At 42.5% G+C, this 20,903-nt stretch overlaps 1 protein-coding gene across 5 annotated transcripts; it reads left to right on the top strand.

The window, feature by feature from the left end:
• The first annotated feature begins 2,592 nt into the window (after positions 1-2,592).
• Positions 2,593-19,541, top strand: Znf382 (zinc finger protein 382). Of its 5 annotated transcripts, XM_045153803.1 has the most exons (6): positions 2,730-2,886; positions 7,097-7,170; positions 7,516-7,620; positions 9,281-9,407; positions 15,916-16,008; positions 17,815-19,541. In XM_045153803.1, the coding sequence occupies exons 4-6, from the start codon at positions 9,374-9,376 to the stop codon at positions 19,191-19,193; spliced, it is 1,506 nt and encodes a 501-aa protein (XP_045009738.1). In that variant the 5' UTR covers positions 2,730-2,886; positions 7,097-7,170; positions 7,516-7,620; positions 9,281-9,373; the 3' UTR covers positions 19,194-19,541. The 5 variants fall into 5 exon arrangements, with proteins under 5 accessions (XP_045009735.1, XP_045009737.1, XP_045009738.1 ...); XM_045153800.1 differs by lacking the exons at positions 2,730-2,886; positions 7,516-7,620 and adding an exon at positions 2,593-2,695; XM_045153802.1 differs by lacking the exons at positions 2,730-2,886; positions 7,516-7,620 and adding an exon at positions 2,687-2,706.
• Positions 19,542-20,903: the final 1,362 nt, after the last annotated feature.

Below are 20,903 nucleotides of genomic sequence, written 5' to 3'. Positions count from 1 at the left end.
GAGATGATGTGACACTTCCACACTGGCCCCCTGGTAAGTCACCTGTCATCTTCCTGAGCAGGTAGGATACTGAGACCCAAACAAAATTGGTGTACAGTCTGAAACAGCAGTCACAATTGAGGAGCAATCAATCCTCCTGATTTCCCAAAGAAGGGAAAACTACTTGGCCAGCACAGCCCTGACTCATCCTAATAGGGGTAGGGGGGGGAGGGCACCAGTAAGCTTTCGGGCTACTCCTGGGTCCCTTAAGTCTCTTTGGAGAGCCATTAGTGACTTCCAAAATTAATCCTTAATTAAATTTTGGCTATCTGCATGGTCTTAAACACTCAAGAAAGAAATATACAACAAAAGATAAAAAAATATATTGCATATATAAATGGCCTATTAAGAAATACAACAAAAGCTTTCCAAGAGGGGAAACACATTAAGACATCTTTTCCCCATAGTTCTAATTCTATAATAAAGAAAAACAACTATAGATGTCAAAAGGGTTATTTTCTTTTTTTTTAATTTTTATTAGCATTTTCCATGATTATAAAAAAAAAAAATCCCATGGTAATTCCCTCCCTCCCCCCACTTTCTCCTTTGAAATTCCATTCTCCATCATATTACCTCCCCATAACAATCATTGTACTTACATATATACAATATCAACCTACTAAGTACCCTCCTCCCTTCAAAAGGGTTATTTTCAAATCTAGAATCTATAAATAAGTTCTGAGACCAAAAAACTTATCTGTACAGCCTTTAATGGCACCCAGTAGCTCTCTATTATCAAGGTTAAATGTTGTGTATATGTTTCCAATAACACTGCTAATATCTCATCTGTTCTACAAGCCATGTCAAATACTACTGTGCCATTTAATGAACAGTTCTGGAAGAAAATCTCAGCCAGCTCATCCTCAGATGGTCCTGAGACAATCCAAGCCTGTCTACCAGGATTCCCTCAACCTCAAAAAGAACCAGTTTGCTATGTGCTCACTTCTCATTAACTGCTTACTTTTATTCTTTCTCCCCAATGTTCTCTTCCAAGACTATCTTCCTACACTCTGGGGTCCATTAGAATAGTTCCCCTCTCTGGGAGAGACAAGCAAGTTCCTACTTCATGTCCCATTCAGCAGGAAATAGTAAATGACTTGATGTCTTCATCCCAGTCTCCTAAAGCAGTTAGAATATCTTCTCATGAGAGAAAGAGAAATAAAGGGGGACAGAATTAGGATGACTGGACCCCTTGAAGGTAAAAAGGACAAGAAAAATTTCCTTATCTCTTGCCCATTTCCAAAAAAACTTTTTCCATGTGGGCTCTGAGTCCCCGGCTCTGCAAAGGACAGGCCTCACCCTCTTTAACTGCAGATCTCCTTGTACTCATATCTCTCTCTGAGGACTTCATCACATTTACAATCCTCACTTCCAACTCTGCATCCAAAACCAGAAGTAAAGTAAGAGTGACATGTCAGGATAACCTTATCAAGACACCTCTGAAACCCCATTATATTGGACTCCAGATGTAATACTTACACTTTCTGAAGCCTGGGGACTTAAGCTCAGTTGGTAAAATGCTTTTCTAGCATGCGTAAAGCCCTGGGATTGATCTATAGTATTGCATAAAACCAGGTGTGGTGGTGCACACCTGTAATCCTGGTGCAATGGAGGTGGAGGCAAGAATCAGGAGGCTCAGACATTTAAGGCCATCTTCTGCTATGTAGTAAGTTCAAAACCAACATAGGATATATGAGAACCTACCTTTTACAAAAAGTTCTACCTAGAGTCTGATTTAGGTACAAGAATAGGGTCAGACACCTAAAACTAAAATCCTATTTTCTTATAAAAAATTCCAGGCTTCCAGGCATGGTGGTGCACATCATTAATCCCAGGGCTAATAAAACTTCCCAGAACACGGTCACCCAGCGTACACTCTTGTTTCCAGGGTCTTTCGGGCCCTATACTTTCAATAAAGCCTGCTCTTTGCCATTGAGCCTCTTTCTTCTAACCCCACCGCCAAACTTTCTCCTTTCCCTCGCCACCATCGGGCCTGCTCCATGCCTTCTGTGACATGCAGGCTGACAAGGTACTGAATGGGTCTCAGCAGTCACAGGAGGAGTTCCGCATAACCCTCCAGAACTGCTCGATGAAACCATGGAGCCTTGGGAGGAGGGGAAAATGTTTCACAGGAGGCCAGGGGCTGCGCAGGATGACAGCTGGTCACCGGATTGCGGTGGGTCTACAGAAGCAGAGGAGGCCTCCATGGTGCACCATCCTGTGCCCACACCCCACGGAGACAGTGCCCACGCCTGCACCCCACTCAGACGGCGGCCACAGCGCCGCGGGCTCCCGCCTCCACACACCGGTCCGCGTCCCGAAGCTCCTCTCGCCTCTTCCCCACACAAAGATGGTCACGGCCCGGGGCACAGCGTCCCCGAAGCCGAGGTCTGCGCGCGGGGCTGGCAGCCCGGGGCGCCAGCGGAGGGAGCGCGCCAGCGAGGAGCGCGGCCTGAGCACTGGGGCCCGCGCGGCCTCCTGGGAGCCGCCGAGCGCGCGCGCAGGCGCAATGAGCCGCGCCGCGCGGGGAGACGCCGCCGGTCCCGGGCCTTGAAGCGGCCCGCGCGACCCGGATGCTCCGGGCCCCGAGCGCAGTCTGACGCCCGCACTCGGATGGGCAAGCCACGCGGGAAGCTGGGCGTGCGGGCCGGGCCTGGTAACTTGCGGGTGGGGACCTGTCTGCTCTCTTCCCCAGGAGCCGGGCCTCGGGTGTGGTCGGGGCGTGACCCCGAGGGAGAGCGCGCGGGAGGCGGCCCCTGAGGCGCCCCGGGGTGTGAGGGCGAGCGGATGTCCAGGGGACCGAGTCCCGCTGGGGACTTCAGCTGCCGGTCGCGGTTTCTACACGAGGTGCGTGCGAACTGCATTCGAGATTCGGACGGGGGAACATCGAAGGCGACCCGTGGACGCGATTGTGACTTTGCCTGGAGTTGTGTAGGGTTCGCTGTGTAGCTGTGACTGGCGTGTGAAGGCTGTGGGGTTAGCGGTCTTCGGAAGCATGTCTCATTGGAGATGACTATGCACTGTATGTTCTACTGTTATGTCTGGTGGCTTTATGACTGCCATGTCTTTGATATTTAAGTGATGGAGAAGCTAGATAACCACAAGATCTGATTATGTAGCCAAAGCTGGCCTATGTAGTTTAGCCTGGAACTTACAGCGAACCCCTCATGCGCCTGCCTTTCCCTCCTGATTGTGTACACCACCAAGCCTGGCAGTTGTGTATTCTCTGGTTATCCGAATAGTAGACATTAGGCGCTCCTCTCCCCGCCCCCCCCCCCACACACACAATTTTTTCTTTCGAAGTAGGGTGGTGCTCTAGCCCAGGCTGACCTGGAATTCACTATGTAGTCTCGGTGGCCTCCAACTCATGGCAATGCTCCTACCTCTGCCTCTCAAGTGCTAGGATTAAAGGCGTGCGCCACCACGCCTGGCTCCCAAAGTTTTAACTAGGGAGCAGTTTAACAAACAGCATACAGGTATGAGGATTGGAAAGGTGGTGAGATTGATTACCTGGAAGCACTTTGTTAACTAAAAACAGCATCTTGCAATAAATGGGTGGTTATTCATGCAGGAAAAGTAACACTTTTCACCCATCACTACCTTATCTTGGTGTTTTAAGATACAGTCTCACTCTAACCCTGGCTGACCTGAAATTCACTGTGTAGTCTCAGTTGGCCTCAAACTCCTACCTCTGCCTCATGAGTGCTGGGAACTAAAGGCATGAGCCACCACACCTGGCCATAACTACCATTTTGAACATTTATTTCTAAGTTTTTTTTCTGCTCCTGGAAATTACAATATAAAACATATTTGCCATGCTTTTTTTTTTTTTTTTTTGGTCTTTTGGAACTCAGTCTGTAGCCCAGGCTGGCCTTGACCTCACAGCAGTCCTCCTACTGAGCATTCTGAGTGCTGGGATTAAAGGTGAGAGTCATCTGGTTTAGGATTTTGAGGAAGAGTCTCACTCTAACCCAGGCCGACCTAGAATTTACTATGTAATCTCAGGCTAGCCTCAAACTCATAGGGATCCTCCTAGCCTGCCTCCCAAGTGCTGGAATTAAAGGCGTGCCTCACCATACCCAGTGTGAATCATTTTTAATTATAAGACCAGTCTTGCTTCAGTAATTAAAATAGTTATTTTGAAAAAGCCGAGCATAGTGGCACACGCCTTTAATCCCAGCACTTGGGAGGCAGAGGTAGGTGGATCGCTGTGAGTTCAAGGCCACCACGAGACTACATTGTGAATTCCAGGTCAGCCTGGGCTAGAGTGAAAAACCCTACTTTGAAAAACCAAAAAATAAAAATAAATAGTTATTTTGATAACTGGCTGGAAGCTGGCTCAGTGTTTAAGGCACTTGCCTACAAAGCCTAACAGCCCAGGGTTCAATTCCCCAGTATCCAGGTAAATCCAGATGCATAAAGTAGTGCATGCATCTGGAGTTCATTAGCAGTGGCAAAGGCCCTGCTACACCTGTTCTCCCCCCCCCCCCCCCCGTGTGTGTGTGTGTGTGTGTCTGTCTGTCTGTCTGTCTGTCTCTCTGCTTGGAAATAAATAAATATTTTTTAATATTTTAGTTTATTATTGAAAGAGGCAGGAGAGAGGGAGAGAATGGTCATGTCAGGGCCTCCAGCCACTGGAATCAAACTCCAGACATACATGCCACTTTGTGAATATGGTTTACATGGGTCCTGAGGAATTGAACCTGGGTCCTTTGGCTTTGCAGGCAAGTACCTTAACCATTAAGCCATCTCTCCAGCCCTAAATAAATATTGTTGTTATTCTTTTTGTTTTATTGAGATAGGGCTTCACTCTAGCCCTAGCTGACCTGGAATTCACTATGTAGTCTCAGGGTGACATCAAACTCACAGGGATTCTTCTACCTCAGCCTCCTGAGTGCTGGGATTAAAGGCGTGAGCCACCACACCCAGCTAATAAATACATTTTAAAGAAAGTTGAGTGAGAATGAAAATACTTAGTAGCAGAGGCCAGTAAGTTAAAAAGGAGACATAAAGGGTAGAGAAAGGAAGGAAGGAGGATACTTAATAGGTTGATATTGTATATATGTAATTACAATGATTGTAATGGGGAGGTAATATGATGGAGAATGGAATTTCAAATGGGAAAGTGTGGGGGTGGGGAGGGAGGGAATTACCATGGGATATATTTTATAATCATGGAAAATGTTAATGAAAATTTAAAAAAGGAAAAAAAAAAGAAAGTTGATAGTGTTAACTAATGAGAAAATAAAAACCTATGGCAAAACTAGAACAAAATGTAAGAAGATGTTATTACAAAAAAATAATCTGGCAGAGTGGCCCATACCTATAATTCCAGCACTTGGAAGAGTGAGGCAGGTTGATCACTATTAGTTTAAGGCCAGCTTGGCCTGGTTTACATAGTGAGTTTGGGATACCTGGGCCCCAAAGCAAGAGCCTGTTTCAAATTAAAAAAATAAATAAATAGGGGTAGAGAGATGGCTTAGTGGTTAAGGTGCTTGCTTGCAAAGCCTAATAATGCATGCTCGAATCTCAGGTCCCAAGTAGCCAGACACAGTGACGCAAGCACGTAATGTCGCACCTGCGCACAAGGGGGCTCGCATGTCTGGAGTTCATCCATAGCATCTGAAAGGCCAAGGCGCACCCATTCTCACCCTTTCTTTCTCTCAAAAATAAAAGAATATGGCTGGAGGGATGGCTTAGCAGTTAAGGTGCTTGCCTTCAAAGCCAAAGGACCCAGGTTTGATTTCCAGGACCTACATAAGCCAGATGCACAAGGTGGTGCATGCATCTAGTTCATTTGCAGTGGCTGAAGGCCCTGCTGCGCCCATTCTCTCTCAAATAAATGAATAAAAGCTGGGCATGGTGGTGTATGCCTTTAATCCAGCCCTAGGGAGGCAGAGGTAGGAGGATTGCCATGCGTTCAAGGCCACCCTGAGAGCAATTCCAGGTCAGCTTGAGCTAGAGTGAGACCTTACCTCGAGAAACCAAAAATAAATAAATAAATACATAAAATAATAAATGAATAAAAGTTGTAAAAAGATGAATAAATAAAAATAATTTTTAAATTATTAAAAAATAAATAATTTTTTAAGTTACTAAGGGAAGTTTATTCTCACCCATGATAAAAATATATATATAGCTTTAGGGCTGGAGAGATGGTTTAGCTGTTAAGGCGTCTGCCTGCTAAGCCAAAGGACCCAGGTTTGATTCCCCAGGACCCACATTAGCCAGATTCATAAGGGAATGCACATGTCTGGAGTTCGTTTGCAGTGGCTGGAGACCCTGTCAGTCCCATTCTCTCTCTCTCTCTCTCTTTCCCTTTTTCTCTGTCAAATAAATAAACAAAAGTAAAAATTGAAATTTATACCTTTAAAACTAGAATGTAGAGGTGATAGGCAAAGATGCAAAGATAAAGACTGTTCATAGGTTATAGGGAGGTCATCTCATGTCCTGCTGGAGACAGTGTAAATCAATAGAAAGATCATGGAAAATAGTTTGTAGTTTGAGCAGTTGTGACGATGGATCCCAGAGTTAGCTCATGCTGGGCAAATGCTCTAGCACTGTGCTACATCCCCAGCCCATGAGGAGCATCTTGGACATATTCAGTACCCTGGGCTCCATGGGAGATGGGAGGGGGAGTTAAAGTGAAAAGCTCAACATTCCATTTCCAAGATAGAACATTCTACCCCAGCAAGAGACAAAGCTTCTGGTGTTGGGGAGAGATCAGAACTTGTCTATTTTCCTACTAACCTTTGTCCTAGATTTCTGCAGTGCTCTCAGATTAGGAAGGTGCTGAAACAGAGCTGACTCAGCTCTGATGGGGTTATTCTTTATTTTTTTTAATTTAATTTTTTTTCCTTTTCACATTTTTTATTAACATTTTTCATGATTATAAAAAATATCCCATGGTAATACCCCCTCCCTCCCCCCACCGCACTTTCCCCTTTGAAATTCCATTCTCCATCATATTACCTCCTGATGGGGTTATTCTTGAGAGATGTACTGCTGAAAGTTGTGTTCCCTCCAGTCCCTTATACTTCCATCTTTGCCTTCATAGGACTCTTCTCTTGTTCGAAAGAAAAGCTCAAACGACAAGTTTCACCTGTTACAAATCTCAAAGCCATGTCTAAGGTGAGATGATATTTCCTCTCTTTTCTTTCAGGGAATATTAACATTTGTTTAGCAGTATTGCTTCAGCTGTCTGGATATTGGGATTTGCTCCAATGAAACAATCTGCAGATTAGGTCCAGGGTCTCTAGTCAGAGCGCAGATGAGGGAGAGCAAGAAAACCATGTGAAGCAAATATGCAGGGGTTGCTCCTCCCATGTGTTGCACCCTTGGGTTGCTCACTGGCTCTGCAAATCTCCAGTCCATGCCTAGTTCCAGCCAGATAAGCTCAAGCCTTCCCCAGAACACCTTCCAATTACAGGTGACGTTCACCCATGATTGGTTATTAGTCATCGTCTCCTTTCTCAGCTTCTCGTGGAAGTACTGCATGACAGAAATGTATGGACTTAATTCAAAGAGAAATATACTACTTGAGTGAATATCTTACCTCGTCACTGATTTGAGGTCTAATCTGTGAGTATTCAAGGATCAGACATGAGAAAACCTGGTTCACCTCCACTAACTGGTTTTGCAATGATAAGTTTGGGTGTAGTATTGTTAGATCACATGATTAGTTTGTAGAAAGGGATCCTGTTTTGTGAGGTTTTCAGGGTAGATATTTAAGTATGAATTTGTACAGAAAACTAAGGAGTGGGGTGTGGTGGTGCACACCTTTAATCCCAGCACTCAGGAGGCAGAGGTAGGAGGATTGCTATGAGTTCAAGGCCACCCTTAGACTACATAGTGAATTCCAGGTCAGCCTGGGCTACAGTGAGACCTACCTTGAAAAAAACCTAAAAACAAAAACAAACAGAAAACTAAGGAGCTGGCCTTGGTGGCACTTGGAAGGCAGAGGCACAAGGATTGTGAGTTCTCCAACCTGGGTTACCAAAAAAAAAAAAAAAAAAAAAAACAGGGAGTGAAAATAAGGGCTGGAGAGATGGCTCAGCTGTTAAAGGCACTTGCTTGCAAAGCCTGATAACCTGGATTTAGTTCCCTAGTACCCATGTAAAGCCAGATGCACAAAGCAGCACATGTATCTGGAGCTCATTTGCAGTGGCAAAAGGTGATCCTACTACCTCTGCCTTCCAAGTTCTGGGATTAAAGGCATGTGCCACCATGCCCGGCTGTGGTGACTTTTGAGTCACCCTGTGGCCACTACCATCTGAAAAGAGAAGTTTCTCTCACCAAAAGTGAGGGTGATTAACCAAAAGTGATTAAAAAGTACTTAGATGATTAAGACGCTTGACATGCAAACCCTAATGACCTTATTCTAATTCCCCAGAGCCCATGTAAAGCCCGATGCACAAGGTGGCACATGCATCGGGAGTCCATTTACAGGAACTGAAGGTCCTGGTGTGTCAATTTTGTCTCTTCTCTGTTTCTCTGCTTGTAAATAAAAAAAAAAATTTTTTTAAGTGCTTAGAGGACAGTTTGGTGAGCATAGTATGCACATTTAGCCAGAAAACAGCAGGTGTTATTCCCCTAGGGCTCATGACCTCCCCTTTGACTTTTGGCTTTTGACTAGAATTTCAATACTGGGTATGTATTAACTCCTGTAGAGCAGGCCTCCTGTTCAATTAGAGACTGTTGGTTCCCATATTATAGACTTGCCACTATTATACCAGTTGGCACACTTGGCCTAGCTGGCCAGTCTTAAGGCTTGCAGTATCCATTGCTGCTCACCACTGCTGATGACTTCTCTCCTCTGAATGGCTGCATGCAACAACTCCTCCAGCCTTCTGATAGCTAATCAACAGGAAGGAGGTTTCCAGCTCAGCTCCAGCTTGATTTCTCTGACCTGCAGCCCAAGCATATGAAGTCTTCAGTAGTAGGGTCTTATCATCCAGTTCTGGTAGAAAAAGAGCCTTGGCAATGGCCTGTAGTGTTCTGGGGGCATCAGGGACTTCCCTAGCCAACAACGCACTGGAAGGTATCCCACTCCTGTGTAGCTCTCTCTTAATCTGTGCCTATAATTTTTCATGACCAGAATCAAGGTTTGATTCCTTTTGCTCTACCAGATAATCAGTTGCATTTGAGACAAGTAGTGTGACCTGAGTGTGTAGAGACAACAGGTGATTGCTCCTGGGTGCATTCTGATCACTTCAGGATAAACTAGAGTATGCCCTTACAGGGATCAGTGTCGTTCAAGGATGTGACTGTGGACTTCACCCCGGAGGAGTGGCAACAATTGGACCCCACCCAGAAGGCCCTGTATAGGGATGTGATGTTGGAAAACTACTGCCACTTCATGTCTGTGGGTAAGTCAAACCCTTTTAAGAATTCCTGAAACAAGGCCAAGCATGGTGGCATACACCTTTAATCCCAGCATTCGGGAGGCAGATGTAGGAGGATCACTGTGAGTTCAAAGTCACCCTGAGAATACATAGTGAATTTCAGGTCAGCCTGGACAAGAGCAAGAAAAAAAAAAAGGCCTGGGAGGTGGGAGAGGGGCCAGGGCTTCTCAGCGTCTCCTCATGAAGGGTCCAGGGGCATCACACTCTGTAGGCAGGAGCTTCAGGACTTCCTGAGAGAGAGGTCACACATGGAGCACGCTGCTGCCTTTCTTGGGCAGCCATGGAGCGCAGTCAATCCCAGAGGTGGGCTGAGCTGATAGAAGTTGAGATTGATGGAACAGAGAAGCCAGAGTGCACAGAGAAGAGTACTGTGGAACAGACCTACACCCCAGCTGAATGTTTAAGTCAAGCCACAGGCATTAATGAACCCATAGGCAATTTAAGGAAATTGCTAGAACCAAGACTTCAGTGTTCTTTGGATGCTCATGAAATTTGTCTGCAAGATATCCAGCTGGATGCAGAACGAAGCTTGTTTGACCAGGGAGTAAAAACAGATGGGACTGTACAGCTTAGTGTATAGGTCATTTCTTACCAAGGAATTGAGCCAAAGCTAAACATTCTTGAAATTGTGAAGACTGCAGAAACTTGATGCCCACCATGTTGAAGCAGAAGCACGTCTTGTTGAAGAAGCCCAAGTGATAACTATTGATGGCACAAAACACATTACACCCATTGCAGATGAACCGTCAGAACAAGTGACAAGTGAGCTGCTGCTCTGGAATGATATAGGAAAGAACAGGAGTGCCTTGGGCTGTGTCTTGGCAAGCCAAGAACAGCAAATGAATGAGATAGTTACAATTTACCAGCCTGTGCAGATTATCCCAGCCTCAGTGCAGTCTGCTACCCCAGAGCCCCAAGAATTTCAGGAGAAGATCCATGTTCACCAGGGAACAGATCAGGAAACAATGGTCAAATCCAACTATGGCAGTTTTTGCCAGAACTTCTCATTGACAAGGATGCTCAAGACTGTATTTCTTGGGTTGGTGATGAAGGAGAGTTTAAGCTAAACCAGCATGAACTGGTTGCACAAAAATGGAGTCAACGTAATAACAAACCTACAGTGAACTATGAGAAACTCAGTCGTGCATTGCAGTATTATTATAATGGGGGGCATGATTTATATAAAGTTCAAGGCAAGATATTTGTGTACAAGTTTGTGACTTGAAGACTCTTATTGGGTACAGTGCAACAGAACTGAACCGTCTGGTGACAGAATGTGAACAAAAGAAACTTGCAAAGCCAGGCGTGGTGGTGCACGCCTTTAATCCCAACACTCGGGAGGCAGAGGTAGGAGGATCACCATAAGTTTGAGGCCACCCTGAGACTCCATAGTGAATTCCAGGTCAGCCTGAGCTAGAGTGAGAACCTACCTCGGGGGAAAAAAAAAAAAAAAAAAAAAACTTGCAAAGATGCAGCTCCATGGAATTGCCCAGCCAGTCACAGCTTAGCCTTGTCTGCCGCCTCTCTACAAACAGAAAAGGATAACTGAGGTCCAAAACCCTATGGGACCTGAAGGTTTTTCTTAAATGTTTAGAGCAAGTATTGCTCGTAACTTTATTACTGAGTTTGATTCTTATTTCTAAATTGTACAATCAGATGCATGATTTTTTATAAATATTTCATATTCTTGCAAATTTGGATCTTTTTACGTTGAGCAATATATTTTAGAAAATGTGTACATTAAAGAATCACTACAATGGCTACAATGTGAGAACATGTCCATTTTGGAATACTTCATTAACAGTCAAAAGCTAAACTGGTCAGTATTACTATATGGCCCTACCAAAAATAACTAGTAGCATCCAAAGCTGAAGAGTCAGTGCAGCATCTCCAGGGAGCAGTCTGCTTAACTTTCTGAACATGGGGCTGCTTCCTCTCTTTGCTTTCAATGCTGCTCTCCATAGAACCAGAAAATGCAAGTTCTCAGCTAAGCGGTGTGTGCCTGTTTCATCTAATCAAGCAGAGCAAAAACGTTCTTATAAAATCACAATAATAAGGGACTAAAGTATCAGGTTATTTATATGTTTGCAAGTAGAGGACATAATAAGTTAGCTGGCAAGGAGCAGTGCTGAAGGAGATCCAGGTTTCAATCTGGCTTAACTGAAGCCATTATTAATGGTTTTCTGTATAGATTGTTCATTTTGTCAGGCCAAAAATGTAGATTATTTTGAGAGGCATTTAACTGTAGTTAAGGAGCTATTGCAAAATTCCAAAATTATCTGGTTTTTTCTGTCAGAGATGTAAAAAACTGAAAAAATATACCTTAACAAAAAAGAAAAGTTTGGTTAAGTTTGATGTGATTTCCTTTGTTTAAGGAAAAAAAGTTGATAGTTCTGATTTATTATGCACATCACTTGTGTTTGTGGTGAAACAAAGACTTTACATCAGACAACAGTACTTAATCTATAAAGATATTAATTAATTACTTGCAAATAATTATAAAAGGAAAGTTTGGCCTCCTTATAGGCAGTCTTCTTTAAAATAAAGCTTCCCGTTTATTTTTCTTTTTGAATATTAGATATGTATATGTCTGCAAATATCTATACACATAACCACCTTGGATATATACATATATCCAAGCATAAAGATACTCAAAAGGGAGATTATTAAATTGTTTTAAGTTCTTTGAAACTGAACTATGTGTAAGGCCTTACTGCGTGCTAACACTAAACAGAAATGGCTAGGAAAGTCTTTTTTCTTTTGTTTGCTCTAAAGTATTATGCATGGATCATGATAAGAAACTGGCAGGTAGCTGTCATATGTCATAGGAGAAGGTTGTTCCTCAAATACACGGCCCTCATCCTTTCCTTCATTTTATATACAAAAGCGGCTTTAGAAGACCTCACCTGGTGTTGGACAAGAGCCGTGGCAGTGGGAGCCTGGCAGTTGCTACCACACTGCATGGTGGTTGGACTAAAGCATGGGGCAGGCATGGGGGACCAGAAGAAGAGGGGTCTCAAACACCTGTGCTGTGCTATGGGACTTGAACATGTACTGTTGGTTCATTTATATGAGATCCTTTAAGATTCTGCAGTAAAGATGTAGAAAAAGTAAATTTACATCATTCATTTTTGCTTATTTATAAACCTAAGCAGTAGACTGGCAAATTATTAGTACAATTTGGGTACTACGAATATAGGACTATTTGAGTAGAAGACAATAAAAAATAATAGAGTCCCTGTCTTTTTTATTTTTTTGGTTTTCCGAGGTAGGGTCTCACTGTATCCCAGGCTGACCTGGAATTCACTCTGTAGTCTCAGGGTGGCCTCGAACTCACGGCGATCCTCCTGCCTCCACCCCAAAACTACTTTCTGTCCAGTTTCTCCTGACAGCAGCTTTTTTTCTTCATCATAAGTTGGCAGAGGTAGTTCCTTGTTCTCCACCTCTCACCACCCTTAATGCACAAAACCAGTCACTATTATTTCATGAGCTCATTCGTTTGTCTGCCCTTATGTGTCTGTTGTCCTGATTGGAGCTGATGTTTACTAGGTTCTGTCTTTTAAAAAAGCTTGTGTTGGGCTGGAGAGATGGCTTTGTGGTTAAAGCATTTGCCTGCGAAGCCTAAGGACCGAGGTTCAATTCTCCAGGTCCCATGTAAGCCAGATGCACATGGAGGCGCATGTGTCTGGAGGTCCTGGAACACCCATTCTCACTTTCTGTCTCTACCTCTCCCTCTCTCTCTCTGTTTCTAATAAATAAATAAATTAATTAAATATCTTGTGTTAGCTGGGCTTGGTGGCGCATGCCTTTAATCCCAATACTCAGGAGGCAGATGTAAGAGGATCACCATGAGTTCAAGGCCACCCTGAGTCTACATAGTGAATTCCAGTTCAGTCTGAGCTAGAGTGAGACCCTACCTCGAAAAAAATATATAGCTTGTATTGAGAGAAAGTATAATTTGTGCTGTTAATTCTGTTTTCTCATGATTTTTTTCATGGTAGAATTTTATTTTCAAAGGAAGACACTGGCTTCTTTTGTATAAGTAAAGGAATAATGAACTGTTCACTTTTGTTTTCAAACTTTTTGTCCATGTGGTTTACACAGAGCTACTTTTTATACATGTCTCACTAGCCTGAGCCTAAAGTTTAATGACGTGTGTTAGTCTTGTAAGAATCCAGCCAGTTAGAAGAACTGCTGTATCTAGTTAATCTTCATATGAATCAACTGATCACATTCATTTTGGTATCAAACCATATAAATTAGGAAGAATTATTTAGTTTTCTTTCCAGACTAATGGTAGTGTTCAGGTATGATATTTCTTTTAAAAGGTTGCACCTTCAAAGATTTTTGGTGAGGTCAGTCATTTTCTGGATTTATCATTTTAAACTGCCTATAAAATAAAGAACTTTAGAATAGCATTAAAATGTTATAAAACTCATAATTGCTAAATCTATGACTAACTCAATGTCTTCAGATCTAATGGACATAAAAATATTGATACTTCAATATTTCACTTATTCCCAGAGAAAAAAAATCTTGTAAAAGGTAGGAGGATTTTTGCATCTATTTTAACTCTTTAAATAAAGACACTTATGCTGTCATAATAACAACTGTATATTTCTTTGTGTTTTTTATAATTTTACATAGAATAGTTATTTTCTATTTTTACTCAGATAAAAATATTGTACGTAAAATATAAAAATAGTAAATGATAAAAATAAAACTATTATACAATAACAAAAAAGAATTCCTGAAACAAGGGCTGGGAGAGGGCTTAGTCATTAAGGTGCTTGCCTGGGAAGTTTAAGGACCCAGGTTCAATTCCCCAGTACCCATGTAAGCCAGATGCACATAGTGGCACATGCATTTGGAATTCATTTGCAGTGGCTGGAGGACCTGGTATCCCCATTCTCTCCCTCCTTCCCTCTCACTCTCTTTCTCTCACTTTCTCTTTCTGAAATAATAATTTTTAAAAAAAAAAGAGCCAGGCATGGTGGCAGAGATAGAAGGATCGCCATGAGTTCAATGTCACCCTGGACTACATAGTGAATTCCAGGTCAGCCTGGACTAAAATGAGACCCTCCCTCAAAAAGAAAGGAAGGGGGCTGGAGAGATGGCTTAGCGGTTAAGCGCTTGCCTGTGAAGCCTAAGGACCCTGGTTCGAGGCTTGGTTCCCCAGGTCCCACGTTAGCCAGATGCACAAGGGGGCGCACGCGTCTGGAATTCATTGCAGAGGCTGGAAGCCCTGGCGCGCCCATTCTTTCTCTCTCCCTCTATCTGTCTTTCTCTCTGTGTCTGTCGCTCTCAAATAAATAAATAAAAAATTAAAAAAAAGAAAGAAAGGGAGGGAGGGAGGGAGGGAGGAAGGAAGGAATTCCTGAAACACAGGTTACAGAGATGGCTAAGACCATTTCAGGAGCAAGCATCAGAACCTGAGGAGACCTGACCCACATAAACAGCTGGGTATGGCCGCATGTGTTCTGTGGGGAGCAGAGAATTCTCAGAGCTTGCAAATAAACAGCAGTTTCCAGAATTAGTAACTTGGGCTCAAGCAAGAATGGACAGAAGAGCAGTGGGCAGGGACAACAAATGTTCCCCTCTGGCCACCACAGGCAAGTGTACCCTACCACAAGAGAGTACACATGCATCGCATGGGCACGTACATGTGCATGTCTCTCTCACACACACACTAGTGTGCACACCAGAAGAAATTAGGGCTAGAGAGGTGACTTAGCAGTTAAGGAATTTGCCTGCAAAGCTGAAGAACCCTGGTTCAGTTTCCCAGGACCCACATAAGGCAGATGCACAAGGTGGTACATGAGTCTGGAGTTCACTTACAGTGACTGGAGACCCTGGAATACCCATTCTCTCTCCTTCCCCCCTCAAATAAATAAATATAAATAAATAAAAATATGTTTTTTAAAAAAAGAATTCCTGAAACATGCCAGGTGTAATGGCTTATGTCTGTAATCCAAGTCCTTACTGAAAGAGTTGAGGTCACAAGATCATCAGGAGTTCAAGGCAAGCCTGGGCTACATATTTTCAGGCTTGCCTGCGCTGTAGAGTGAGATGCTGTTTCAGATACAGACATACACACAATACCTGAAACACAGAACTTTGAATTTTTTTTTTTTTTTTCTGAGGTAGGGTCTCACTCTAGTCCAGTCTGAACTGGAACTCACTATATAGTGTCAGGGTGGCCTCAAACTCATGGCTATCCACCTACCTCTGCCTCCCAAGTGCTGGGACTAAAAGGCGTGTGCCACCACACCCGGCCAGAACTTTGAATTTTAAGAGCCAGAGATGCTGAATTTCTTTTGTTAACAAATGATTATATCCTTACTTGCCTAATACAAGGTATTGACTTTGGTAAAACATTAATTCATATGTCATCTTCTACTGTAAGGTAGTATCTTTCTCAACAGTTGAAAGTCCATACAGTTTTGACCAAGTGTCATTTTTTCATTATCAGGGTTTCAAATAACTAAGCCTGATATGATCCGCAAGTTGGAACAAGGAGAAGAACTCTGGACAGAGAAATTTTTTCCAACTCAGAGATACTTAGGTGAGTTTGCACAGATAAAATCCAGTGGGAAGCCTAGCACGTGTGAGGCTGCTGGTTCAATCTCCAATACTATAAATTAACAAAAATCTGGTTTGGCATGGTGGCACAAACCTTTAATCCCAGCACTCGGGAGGCAGAGGTAGGAGGATCAGCATGAGTTCAAGGCCACCCTGAGACTACATAGTGAATTCCAGTTCAGCTTGGCCTAGAGTGAGACCCTACCTTGAAAAACCAACAAATAAAAATAAGTAAATAAATAAAGTCTGGTGGCAGGAGAGGGGAACACTGTTAATGCCCCCCCCCCCCAAAAATCTACTTGGAATGAAATCTCAGATATTTGACACCTTTAAAAGTTTATTTATTTCCTTGAGAAAGATAGCACACCAAGACCTCTTGCCATTGGAAATAAACTTCATTCCTCTCCTACCTGAGTACTGGGATGGAAGGTGTGAGCCACGACGCCTGGCCTTTATTTTCTTTTGAAAATAGAAAATCCAGCAGCAATGATAAAACCAAAAGGCAAATGTATTTGCAACATGGATTATAATAGATACATATTTTAATTGTTCTGGGAAGTAGATCTAACACTGTAGGATAGGAGGATTGCTGGGAGTTGGAGGTCAGCCTGAGACTACATAGTGAATCCCAGGTCAGCCTAGGCTAGAGTGAGACCCTATACTGAAAAATAAATAAAACTGGCTAGAGAGATGGGTTGGTGGTTAAAGTGCTTGCCTGCAAAGCCAAAGGACCTTGGTTCAGTTCCCCAGGACCCACATAAGCCAGATGCACAAGGAGGTGCATGCATCTAGAGTTCTTTTGCAGTGGCTGGAGGCCCTGGTGTACCCATTCTCTTTCTCTCTTCCTCTGCCTCATTCTCTCTCTCAAATTAATAAATAAAATTTTTAAATATTCTTTTAAAAAAGAAGAATAAATAAAACGTATAGACAGTTGGGGCCTAGAGGATAGGCTACTAGAAAACAAATTTGAGTGGCTGGAGAGATGGCTAGCAGTTAACACGCTTACCTGCAAAGCCTAATGACACAAGTTCAATTCCCCATCACCCACATAAAGCCAGATGCACAGTGGTGCACACATCTCAAGTTCACTTGCAGTGGCTGGAGGCTATGGCATACCCATTCTCTTTCTGACTCCCTTCTCTCTATCTCTCCTTTCAAATAAAAAAAATAAAAAAAAAAAAAGAGCTGGGCGAGGTGGTACACTCCTTTAATCCCAGCACTTGGGAGGCTGAGGTAGTAGAGGATCACTATGAGTTTTAGGCAAGCCTGGGACTGCATAGTGAATTCTAGGTCAGCCTGGACTAGAGTGAAACTCTGCCTCAAAAAACTAAAAAAAGAGAGTTTGAAAAGGTTCATTTGCCATAGCTGGCAAATAGAAATGAGAAAGAAATGAACAGAAACATTTTGTAACTTACTAAGGTATGAGGGAATAAGCACATAGCTTTTCTCTGCCTAAGTGAGTTTCCTTGCTGGGCTCACTTGATTCTGCACAAATTGTCCCCTTCTGAAAGCAGTCCATCTTTCACATGACAGTCCTTGTTTGCTTCTCACTTATCTTGAAATTGTTACAGCTTTTTCACCTAGCTTCTAGTTGCAGCATGCCAGAGATACAAATATTTATTTCTCATTTTAATGGTATAGCAGGATTTGTGTTTATTTTGTACACCTATGAAAAACTTAACCAGAAGAACCAGAAAGATAGTCTAGTCATTGGTTGTTTGCTTATATGTATCCAACCCACAGCATTTACATGACAACTGACAGTATTGCTAACTGTATTCTCTTCTAGAAGATGGGAAAGCTGAAGATGTTTTGGTGATATTCAAAGAATACCAAGACAGGCATTCTAGATCCATTGTATTCATCAACAGAAAAGTGAAAGAGAGAAGTCATACTTACAGTAGAACAATTACACTAGATAAGAACCATGTCATTTCAGAAACACTATTTGAACATAAACCTGATGGAAAAGTTTTGAAAGATATTTCAGAATTAATTGTTAGAAATAGAAGTCCTACAAGAGAGAGGTTTGGTGACAGTCATGGTTGGGAGAAATCAATCCTGAATGCCAAGACACAGAAAATCCACCCTGTAGTGTCTCTCTGCAGGCAAGCGGAAGAGGATGCCAGCGCTCGGCATCGGGAGATTCAGCCTCCAGAGCAACCACCCAAAAGCAATACCTGTGACAAGTCCTTCCTTGTGAAAGGGATGTCACTCACACATCCTCGAGCTCACAGAGGAGAAAAAATCCTAGACTACACAAGAGATGAAATCGCCTTCATAGAAAAGTCAGACCTCAGTATCCATCCTCATAATCTTCTGGAAAAGAAACCCTCTACATGCAAATACGGGAAATTCCTTTGTAGAAAGTCTGTTTTTATTGTACATCCAAAATCTCAAATGGAAGAAAAGCCCTTCCAATGTCCTTACTGTGGGAACAGCTTTAGAAGGAAGTCATACCTTATTGAACATCAGCGGATTCACACTGGTGAGAAACCTTATGTTTGCAGCCAATGTGGAAAGGCCTTCCGTCAGAAGACAGCCCTGACTCTTCATGAAAAAACACACATAGAGGGGAAGCCCTATCTTTGTATTGACTGTGGGAAGTCCTTCCGCCAGAAAGCAACCCTCACTAGACATCACAAAACACATACAGGAGAAAAAGCCTATGAATGTACTCAGTGCGGAAGTGCCTTTAGAAAGAAGTCATACCTCATCGATCACCAGAGAACTCACACAGGGGAGAAACCATACCGGTGTAATGAGTGTGGGAAAGCATTTATCCAGAAGACAACCCTCACTGTGCACCAGAGGACTCACACTGGGGAGAAGCCCTATGTATGTAATGACTGTGGGAAGTCTTTCTGCCAAAAGACAACACTCACTCTCCATCAGAGAATTCATACAGGGGAGAAGCCCTACCTTTGTAATGAATGTGGGAAGTCATTCCGCCAGAAGGCAATCCTTACTGTCCACCACACGATACATACAGGAGAAAAATCCAATGGCTGTCCCCAGTGTGGGAAGGCCTTTAGTAGGAAATCAAACCTGATTCGCCATCAGAAAACTCACACAGGAGAGAAACCATATGAATGTAAAGAATGTGGGAAGTTCTTCAGTTGTAAATCAAACCTCATTGTCCACCAGAAAACTCACAAAAAATTTTGAGAATTTAGTAAGTGATTGGCTTTTTTGTAAAACCATTTTATTTTTTTTTTCCTTTTTGTTTTTGTAAAACCATTTTAAATCATAGTAAACTCTGTACTTGGTGTTGCCTAGAATTGTAATGACAGTCAGTGATTAAAGGCATATATATCACATTAACTATTTACAAACCTATAATGCAATAGTATTATAGTATAAATAAATGACAAAAGATGGCCAGGCATAGAGGTGCACGCCGTTAATCCTAGCACTGGGAGGCAGAGGTAGGAGGATTGTTGTGAGTTCAAGGCCACCCTGAGACTAGATAGTGAATTCTAGTTCAACCTAGGCTACAGCGAGACCATACCTTGAAAAAATATATATATAATAATAAATGACAAAAATCCTAGAAAATAGAAGCTTAAAAATTTTTTTGGCTTTTCAAGGTAGGATCTCACTCTAGCCCAGGCTGGCCCACAATTCACTATGTAGTCTCAGGCTGGCCTTGAATTACAGCAATCCTACCTCTGCCTCCCAAGTGCTGGGTTTAAAGGTGTGTGCCACCACACCCAGCATAAAAGCTTGATATTTTCATCACTGGATTCACTAAACTTTCTCTCTGCTGAGTTATTACAAACATTCAAATTCACTTATTTTCAATTTCAGTATCTTTTTGTGTAAACTAGTAAAAAGCTGGCTGGTGTATGTGGTGCATGGAAGAAAGGAGGTGGGATCTGTGTTTCTTGTTGCAACTATTGAATAACAATTGGCTGTTACTCCCTCAAAGTCAACCACAGTTTTAACTTGAACATTACAGATTAGCTTTTATGTATTCTACAGCTTCATGTAAAGTGGATTATATATCATATATTCTTTTATACACAACTTGTGTCTCTGAACCTCTAATACATGTGGCAGTGTTCATTCATTTTTATTCTGTACAGAATTCCGTTGAGTATATATCACTTTTCTTCATTCTCTTGATGGGCTGTTAGACTTTACAGCTTAGGGTCGTGTTGTTTATGAGAACATGTTTGTCTTTTGGTGCATGTATGCACTTAGTGTGTATACTTAGGGAGTGGGGTTGCTGGTCCTAGGGTGGATGTATATTCAGTTAGCTTTGGAAGTTACTACCAGACAACTCAGAACTTTCACAGCATGAGATACTTTATTCTGAAGGGAAACAAATACTGACTGTTATCAGTGTGGCAGCTCAATAATGGTATTCATGTTAAAGGGAAAATATCAGTGTTATTAGTGAAAATGGGAATGTGAACATAAAGCCTGTAGAAAGGTTTTTGGACACAGTCCAAATCTTTTTATCCTTTTATTTTTTGGTTTTTCAAGGTAGGATCTTAGTCTAGACAGACTGACCAGGAATTCACTATGTAGTGTCAGGATGGCCTTGAACTCAGTGATTCTCTTACATCTGCCTCCTGAGTACTAGAAGTAAAGGCGTGCGCCACCATGCCCAGCCCCCAAATCTTAATGTAATACCAGAGAAGTTTAATACATGTGAGATTGTCTTTAGCCATACTTAATACCTTTTTGAGAATGCCGAATTCTAACCACTAAACCACCGGGGACACTTAATACCTAATTTGAAATAAGAAAATCACACGAGAAAAAGAGAAACACTATCTTTTTCCAACACTAGAGAATTTAAAAAAATAATAATTTTTTTGTTTGTTTTTTCAAGGTAGGGTCTTGCTGTAGCTTAGGCTAACCTGGAAT

Source organism: Jaculus jaculus, chromosome 7 (genome assembly GCF_020740685.1).
Source record: "Jaculus jaculus isolate mJacJac1 chromosome 7, mJacJac1.mat.Y.cur, whole genome shotgun sequence".
Lineage (NCBI taxonomy): Eukaryota > Metazoa > Chordata > Mammalia > Rodentia > Dipodidae > Jaculus > Jaculus jaculus.
Note: the sequence above shows the minus strand (reverse complement) of the source record. Positions and strands in the feature narration are given on the sequence as shown.